The 9,046-nt window shown below is 40.1% G+C and overlaps 1 protein-coding gene across 1 annotated transcript; it reads right to left on the reverse strand.

The window, feature by feature from the left end:
* Positions 1-969: 969 nt before the first annotated feature.
* On the reverse strand, positions 970-3,229 carry LOC103199561 (cytochrome c oxidase copper chaperone). Its single transcript, XM_007943871.2, has 2 exons — positions 3,123-3,229; positions 970-1,054 (listed from the first exon to the last, which is right to left on the reverse strand). The coding sequence occupies exons 1-2, from the start codon at positions 3,227-3,229 to the stop codon at positions 970-972; spliced, it is 192 nt and encodes a 63-aa protein (XP_007942062.1).
* Between the last annotated feature and the right edge of the window lie 5,817 nt (positions 3,230-9,046).

Consider the following 9,046-nt stretch of genomic DNA (forward strand, 5'->3'; position numbering starts at 1 on the left):
GGATCGGGCAGTGTTTCGTTCTGCTGTGCATGGGGTCGCTATGAGTCGGAAACGACTCGACGGCACTTAACAACAACAACAACAACATATAGCTATTAAAATTTTAAAAATTTAAAAATTCACTTCTTCAGTCTCACTAGCCACACACTTCAAGTGCTCAACAGCCACATGTGGCTATGTTACTACACTGGAGAGCAGAATGCAGAACATGTCCGTCATCAGAGTGCAACTGGACAGTACTAGGATAGAATGAGGGGAAAAGGGTACTATTTTATATGGGTGGTGAGTAAAAAACCTCTCTAATAAATAACATGGTGACTAAACAGATACCTGAATGAAGTGAGGGAAGAACTTCTAAGCAAAAGGAAAGCATTTATTTGTGGTATGGTTGGATAATATATCACTAAAGATCTCTTTTGGCATTAAAATTTGGATTTAAAGTTCAAAGTCATTCAGAAAATGGGCTGAGGTTTTAATTTGATTAGAATGAAGGATGGTATAAAATTCCCTACTTTTTGTTTTGCAAAAGCAAAGCATCCACGGGCTGGTTATCCCCTATTTAAAAGCATTTCTCAAAGACACACAGGAATAAGAAATGGAAAACATCTTCCTTTTAGTTCCTGTTAAGTCAGACAATTGGGTATTTTGAATTTCCTACAGCTACAGTTCCTTCTGACAAACTCCAAAGGCTTTCTTGAAAGCTAAATCCCCTTTCCCAAGTCCCCAAATCCTCTAAATGCCTCTCAATTTATCAGCATCACCTACTCTTCACGTAAGGGACTGAAAAGCTGTTTTTTTCAGTGATACTGAATCATGTTAGATTAACCAGGTGTTCTCAAAGTCACTAATTTCATTTCTGAACTGCCTTTCAAAAAGAATGTTGCAAAACGGCTGCTAAACCTATAAAGCAACACACAAATCTGAAACAATAAGCTTATATATTCTCTTGCCAAGCATCATGCTCACCATTCATATCTTAAATCCCAGGGCTCTCATGCACTCCTTGTGGGCCTCAATTAGGTGTCCACAGTGCTCTTCTCCTTTCTCGATGATGCTATAAAACAAAATGTACTGGTTATCTACGTAGGCATTAAGCACTTTACTAAATAAGCATGCATGATAGTGATGGGGCACAGAGGAACCTGAGTATGCCGGAATACAGCTAGAGTTTTTTTAAAATAGTATTGCACCAAATAGTTTTGCCTTTATTGGACCTTGTGATATTTTCATGCCCATTAGGAAGGCTCACAGATAACAGGTTTTTTGGAGGTAATCTGATTTGAAGAAATAATTAAACATCATATATCACCTCTGGTCCACAACCAAGAGATAATACTGTCCTGTAATGGAACAAATTGAATATAGTATCTGTGTGAACTGAAGGACAGAGAATTTATTTTTTTTGCCTGCTATCATACAGGAATTAACTTTCTGATGCTGCCCTACATTCAAATACTACCTAAATAAATCTGATCAAAGAAAGCTAACGAAACAAGAACAAGATTTGGCAGCCAAGACCCCAAGACCGGTAAGATGAGTCCTCTCACGATGATCAAAGAACTTTTAACTTAAATACACAAAATGGAGACTAGGGTCACTCAGCTTTATTTCTAGAGAGAAAGTAATTTTGGAAAGAAGGTAAGCCAAATTCAATTACAAGAAAAAAACTAACTCCTGACTCAAAATTTGGGAAGCCATAATGGCCTGTGACAATCAATGCAAAAGGAATTCAAGAATGAAATAAGTTCTCCCTTCTATCATGCTCAGCTGCTAACCAACGGTTTGGAAGTTCAAGTCCAGCCAGAGGTGCCCCAGAAGAAAGGCATGGCAATCTACCTCTGAAAAGTCAGCCACTGAACAACCTACGGAGCATAGTTTTACTCTTACCCACACGGGGTTGCCATGAGTCAGAGTCAACTCTACAGGAACTAAATCCTACCTACCCTTCTTTGATTGTTAGCTGCCTGAAAACGGAAGGAAACTGTTTGGATAGTGAGTACCTCTGAATAGCTCACATTCACTGAACGTGCCAAGCACTTAATGTGGCTTCTATCACTAACCTTTACAGTAATTCTGGAGGCAGATACTTTCATTAGGCCCAGTTAACAAACTAATAATGCAGCTATGTTAAATAATTGCTCAAAGTCACAAAGTTGGTGAACCCAGATTCAAACCTTGAGTCTATATCCCAGGCATACTATCCGAAGTTTCAATAAGCACTTATTGCTATTTTGGAGGCAAGATCAGTATCAGTCAGTCTTGCAATTCTCCCTTCACGGCATTATTTGCAAAATACTGAGTATTAATAAAAGCAGTGATGTTCTGTACTCATTACCCAATTATCCCACAATTTTCCTTTTTAATGTAAGGATAAAAAGAGATGGAAGGGACAAGTGGTGCATTTACGTTGTAAGGTTTCCTTCTGGTAAGACTTGTTCCACAATAAAGGTTTTATAAAGTAAAAACGAAGTCTTCTGGTGTATTGATGGTAACCTAAATTACTATTTTGAACGCTATATAATCTTCTAAATCCTAGATTGTTGATTTTTAAATCACAGGCTTTTTTTTTTTTTTTTTAAAAAAAAGCACTCCCTTTCTGACAAAGAACTGTAATGAATGTGCTGTGTTCTACTATCTCTAAATTTTGAGAGAAATCCTTAGACACTACCAGAACCTTATTTTTTGGTCTTGCCAAATCTCCCATTATAGTCCCTACCACATGGTATGGCACTGCAATTTGTCTCCACCAACTTTAAGCTGTCTTAAACTAACACTTTATCCACTTCTACATTTTCAGACCTGATGCAGTGCTTGATACATAACATTCAGAAACTTTGCAGAAAGTTATGACTGGGTGAAGCAAGCCTTGGATCAATCTGACCTCTCTCCTCTCCCTTTACCCATTTGCCCTGGCTGACTGAGGAGGTGCCTCCACAGCACACTGAACAGACGGAGCCAAGTGCGAAGCACATTGGGCCCTGTGACTGTCTCTCTCTACAGTGCAGCACACCAAGCGAGGGCTATGACCGAGACTCAGCTGAGAGGAGATGGCAGAGGCACCGGAACACGCGAACTGCGGGGCGCATGACCACCGGCCGCCCCCTTCCCGGCTGCGCACTGACCACGTATCGCGCGCCTTCTTGGTCTCTGGGCAGGCGCAGCAGGGCTTGAGCGGCTTTTTCTCCTGTGACTCAGACGGGGTAGGGCTTGCAGCTGCCAGACCCGGCATCTTTCACGCCGAAAACAGCTAGGAGTACAAACCCAAAAGACACCCGAATTTAGGCAAACGCCGTCACTTCCGCCAGTCGCTCTAAGAAACACAGGAACTCCTTCCTCTCTGAGACGGATGGAGCAAAAAGGGTACAACCAGCGCGTGCGCAGTAAAACACAGCTGAATCCAATTGGGTGATTAGCAGCTAGGTCATCTCTTCAGCGCAGGCGCAGAGAGGCAGGGTGAAAAGGTCACAAGCGTGTTTCTAAATGTCACTAGGAGGGCTTGGAAAGGGTGAGAACTGGAAAGTGTCGCAGAGGGCTCTCTCGCCCTGCCTCAGGTTGGAACTGAAGCTCAGGGAATGGGAATTACTTGTCTAAGCTAAACAAGAGACACACTAGTAAAATCGATTCCCCTGAGTAAATGTAGTTCTCATATTTCAAGCTGGGACATTATCCCCCTTCTTACCCTCCGCTTGCCCCAGGCCTTTCCTGTGTTTCACTGAATTAGATAAAAAGTAGTAAAGGCATTTGAACCATCCACAAGTATATAGGCCTCCTCCATATATTTTAAATCCTCATCTAATTTGCATTTATAGCCCTGAACAGATCTATTTCAGAATTGTGGTAAGGGGAAAGGGAGATCTCAGATTAGAACAGGTTCAACAGAAACCTTTTTATTAAGCCTTAGACAGAACAAAGACGCTATCTAGGATGAGGGAAATCATCAGATACACAGTATAAAGAGCTGAATGGAGTCTGCTAAATCATAGCCGTGGGGCTAATTATATACGATTGAAAACAAAGGGCATCATCACAAAATCCTAAAATCCTATTGGTGACAATCAATTCATCACTGTTGCAGTTGGGACTACAGAAGTGGAGAAAGGGCCATGATTGGGATACGTGCATAAATGAAGATTAAAAACGGTTACAGGATTGGTTCTGGGCCTTGACTACTTGGCTAGGTGATGGTCCGGATGTGACTCATGCGTCATGAGGCTTGAGTCACAGCCACAAGGTGCCTACAAACAATACCAGGACTCCAATTTCAATTCAAATTAGATAAAAACACACTCAGGCAAGTTTTCTAGTTCTTTGTGAGAGCATAATCTGTTTTCAACCACTCTTTCTGAGGGCAACTGCCCCTCCCTAGGGTTGTCCTAGAACTTGTCTATGCATAGCCACAGTGTTGGTTTAAAGGTCAGAAAGAATGCAAATGGCATCTGAATTTTATGTCAAGGCTCAAAATGAAGTTAGGGCTCCCACTGTAGACCACAGCCTTCCACAAACCAAGTGCTTTAGAATTTAAGCTCTAGGATGGTGTATGATCGGGAAGGGTTTCATTCTGTTGTACATAGGGTCACTATTACTCCAAGCTGACTTGATCGCACCTAACAACAGCAACACACTACTTAATGATTCTTGGACTAGCAACATCAGCATCATCTGGCTGCTTGATATATAATAAAGGTGGTTCAGTAAATCAATGGGGAAAAAGAAAATAGGCAAATCATATGGAGAAACTTAAAGTAAATCCCTATCTTAACACTACAATAAGTCTTTGGGTTTTGCACATTCAACCCAGGACAATTCCACTTGCCCTTTAATGTTATGTAAATTTCTCTCGCCTTGAAACCTAACCCTTGCTGACAACAAACAGTTCATCACCTTCACTTGCTGCAGTGCTGCTTTGAAATCTTTGAAAAAGCTTCAAGCCTTTTCTTGCACTTAAAAAAAAAAAAAAAAAAAGACAAAAACCCATGTCTATCAAGTAGATTCTGACTCATAGTGACCCCATTGGGTTTCTGAGGTGGTAAATCTTTACCAAAGTAGATTGCCCAGTTTTGCTTCTGCAGGGCAGCTGGTGAGTTTGAACTGCCAACCTTCTGATCAGCAGTCAAATGCCTTAGGCACTATGCCACCAGAGTTCCTTTTCTTGCACTAAAGTAAGGCTAAATAAGAACCACCTGTTTCAACTTCCCTACAAATTTGACTTAAAGACACACTTAGGAATGGATCTCGTTTGTAACGAGGACTTCGTGTGTTTATATTCTGCTTCATTAACACTGTTTTGGTAGAGGAAGAATTGCTCCTGCTAGAAAAATTACTGTACCATATTGCAAATATCTAAGGAAGTTGGCAAAAGCTGGTGGTACAACTGTGGTGATAGGGGTCAATGCTCCAGATACTGTATGATACAGTACTGGTCTTTGGGTTGGAATATTCTACTCTCCTTGGGGGGGGGGGGAAACCAAAGGATATTCCAACCCAAAGTGGAATATTCCATCATTTATATCCAGCTACATCACTTTCCTCTTGTCTCAAAGTGGTACAGCTAACCACTAAAAGTAACACACATGAGTTGCTTTTTCTTCTACCTTATAATTTATGAATAAGTAAATTTTAAGATCAACCATTGATTTTTAAATTATCATTTTGCTTACTGAAAAATAAAATTGTTGCTTTCTTTCTCAGCCTAAATTCCTTTTGACTTGTGGGATGGCTTGTCATGGTATTAAAGGAAAAGTAGAGATAGAAAATACATGAAAATTAATATTTCCCGCTATTCTCCAAGAAAAACCCCAACACACTTCCCCCAAGAAAAACACACCAATTTTAGAGAGCTGTATTAAAGATTATATTTAAAGTTGGCATGTTGTTGTTGTTGTTATGTGCCTCATCTTCCTTCCGAGCAGTGGCTGGTGGGCTTGAACCGCCAGCCTTCTGGTTAGCAGTCAAGCGCCTTAGGCACTATGCTACCAGAGCTCCCGGACTTTTTCATAGTGTAGTGAATATGTTATTGAATGGTACTAAATGGGGACATGAGCTACCAATAGCACCAAGCAACCATTTCGTGGATGAGATGACAGCCCTGGTAATGTAGCAATCAACACTAAAGAAATATTCTCTAAAGTTCCTCCACTATAAAGGAGTTCTTAACTGTTTTTCATGCCTAACTAACCCCAAGTATAGAGACTTTACCAAGTAAAGGTAGGGTGATTGAGGTTGGTGGAGAAGTAGTGACACCATATGCTGAGAAAGAAGAATTGCAAGGCTTAAATTCTCATTTGCCTAGTTAATAAATTCAGAGGTAACTTTATATATTTGTATAGTATTTACATTTCTGCCTTTGCAAAAAAAAAAAAAAAAATCAATTTCCACAAGTGTATATATATATATATATCTACACTATCAAGCATTTTATTAGCTTTTTAAGAACTCTGGAGGCTCTGAGATTTTACTCTACTTGTCTACCACAGCTCCGTGCATGATGACAGAAGCCACCAGACTGCTGGGTCAGAGATGAAGGATAATTTATTGCTTGTAGGAATAGCAGTAATCAGAGTATTAGCACTTTTGTGCCAGTTTCTGACTGTAGTTCCCACAGGGGGATGTGAAGACGACCAGGTGACATGTGCATACACACTGGGTTGCATTACAGGAGTGGAACACTGAGTTTTAGAAACCCAAGTCTTTGATAAAGGACAGTAAGGATGCCTGCCTTTTGCTCAAAAGGAACATTCTCATTCTGTAAAAAACCTGCCCTTTGCTCCAGAGGCAGACATTATTTCTATCCTCCAAGATTGTTCACTGGATCAAAAAAAAAAAAAAAGAGGGCAGACAGTGCCTTCCTTCAAGAGATGCAGAAACATGAAGAACTGTGGAGAATTGTCTCCCAGTACCATTAAGTATTACTGTGATTTTAATGAAATTTCATTAAATAGCACCACTCCCTAATATCAAGTTTCTTCTATATAAATAAATTAAAAGACACAGACCTAATCTCATGAAAGTTGTATATTCATCTCTTGCTATGTAACAATATTACTGCAAGTACTGATAATATAGATTTATTGTCTCACAGTGTTTATAGATTATGAATCTGGGCATGCTTAAGTGGGTCCTCTGTTTGGGGCCTTGCAAGAGTACAATCTCATGGAAGTTCTCCTGAGGAAGGAAATGCTTCCATTCTCATTCAGGTGGTTGGCAGAATTCCGTTTCTTATAATCATAGAACTTAGGGTTTGGTTTTCTTGCTGGCTGGAGGAGGGTGCTCTCAGCTCCCAGAGGCCACCTGGCCACTTGGGATTTCCCAAAATGGCCACTTGCCTCCTCAAAGCTAGTAAGGGGGTAAAAGAGAGAAAGTTTACAGACGAAATGATTTTCCATTAAACAGTTCATACATATTTTGTTTTGTGATATTGATTACAATCCCCACAACATAACAGGACTCTTCCTACTTCCTCCCTGTGGTTACCATTTCCCTTTGTCTTTCTTACCTATCCATTCCTGTCTTCTGAGTTTTATCCCTGGGCAAATGCTCTTATGTTCGAGTGTTCTAAGGAAGACATACCTCCCTAAAGTTATCATTCACCTAATAGGCCTGGTAACCATCAAAGACTGTTTCTTTCCATGTGCAAACCTTTCCTTGACTTTTTACAATAGTGAACTAATACAATATTTGTCCTTCTGTGATTGACTTATTTCACTCAACACAGTGTCTTCCAAGGACAACCCAGTATGAGGTGCTTTGCGGATTTGTCATTATTCTTTAATGTTTCATAGTTTGATTATCCATTCATCCTTTGGTGGGCACTTCGGTTGTCTCCATCTCTTTGATATTGTAAATAGTCCTGCAGGGAACATGGGTGTGCATATATCTGTTTGTATCCTGGCTCTCCATTCTTTAGGGTATATATCTAGTAGTGGGGTTACTGGATCAAATGGTATTTGTATTTACACATTTTTAAGGATGTACCATACCATTATACCATTTTCCATAGTGATTGTACCATTGTTGTTTTGATTTGCATCTTGATAATGGCTAAGGATCGAGGGTATTTCTTCATGTGTTTGTTGGCTACCTGAATATCTTCTTTAGTGAAGTGTGAGTTTATATCCTCTGCCCATTTGTTAATTGGCTTGTTTTCTTTTTCATGTTGAGGTATTAAAGTTTTCTATAAATTAGAAATAAGTCCCTTGTTGGGTATGTCACTGCCAAGTTTTTTTTCCCCCCCATCTGTATGTTCTCTTTTTACTCTTTTGGAGAAGTCTTTTGATGTGCATAAGAATTTAACATTTAGAAGGTTCCAATCATGTAGTTTATCTTCTGTTTGTGCATTTTTGGTTAAGTTTGATAGTCTATTAATGCCATAAATTAGGGCCTCTAAGTTTGCCCCTATTTTTTCTTTGATCTTTATATTTTTATGTGTAGGTCTTTGACCCATCTTGTATATAGTGTGAGGCATGGATGTTTTTCATATTTCTGCAAATAGATATCCACTTTTGCCAGAACTGTCTTTTCCCCATTTAATGAATTTTAGCCTTTTGACTGAGATTAGCTGTCCATAGGTGGATCTCTTTCTGGATTCTCAATTCTGTTCCATTGTTCTATGTGTCTGACATTGTACCAATACCAGGGAGTTTTGACTACTGTGGCTGTATAGTAGGTTTTGAGATTGGGAAGTATAAGTTCTCCTAGTTTGTTCTTCAGGACCTCTGGTAGCATAGTGGCTAAAGCACTTCACTGCTAACCAGAAGGCTGGTGGTTCAAACCCACCAGCCACTCCTCGGAAGGAAGGTTGGGCAACCCTACTTTCGTAGTGATACTGCCTCGGAAACCCAAGGAGGGGTCGCTATGAGTCAGGGCCGACTCAAAGGCACATAATAACAACAACAAGTTTGTTCTTCTTCAGTAGTGCTTTGCTTATCTGTGGTCTCTTTCATTTCCATATGAAATTGTTGTTGTTGGTATGTGCCGTCAAGTCATATCCGACTCATAGCGACCCCTCCTTGGGTTTCTGAGGCAGTATCACTACGGAAGTAGATTGCCC

Source organism: Orycteropus afer, unplaced genomic scaffold (assembly GCF_000298275.1).
Source record: "Orycteropus afer afer isolate SDZICR_OR568_19922 unplaced genomic scaffold, OryAfe1.0 scaffold00114, whole genome shotgun sequence".
Classification (NCBI taxonomy): Eukaryota; Metazoa; Chordata; class Mammalia; order Tubulidentata; family Orycteropodidae; genus Orycteropus; species Orycteropus afer.

Bases quoted from the DNA above. Each gene is read 5' to 3' on its own strand.
- LOC103199561 (XM_007943871.2), bottom strand. From the start codon at position 3,229: ATGCCGGGTCTGGCAGCTGCAAGCCCTACCCCGTCTGAGTCACAGGAG. The intron at 1,055-3,122 runs GTCAGTGCGCAG...TTTGTTTTATAG, and splicing joins AAGAAGGCGCGCGATACGTG to CATCATCGAGAAAGGAGAAG.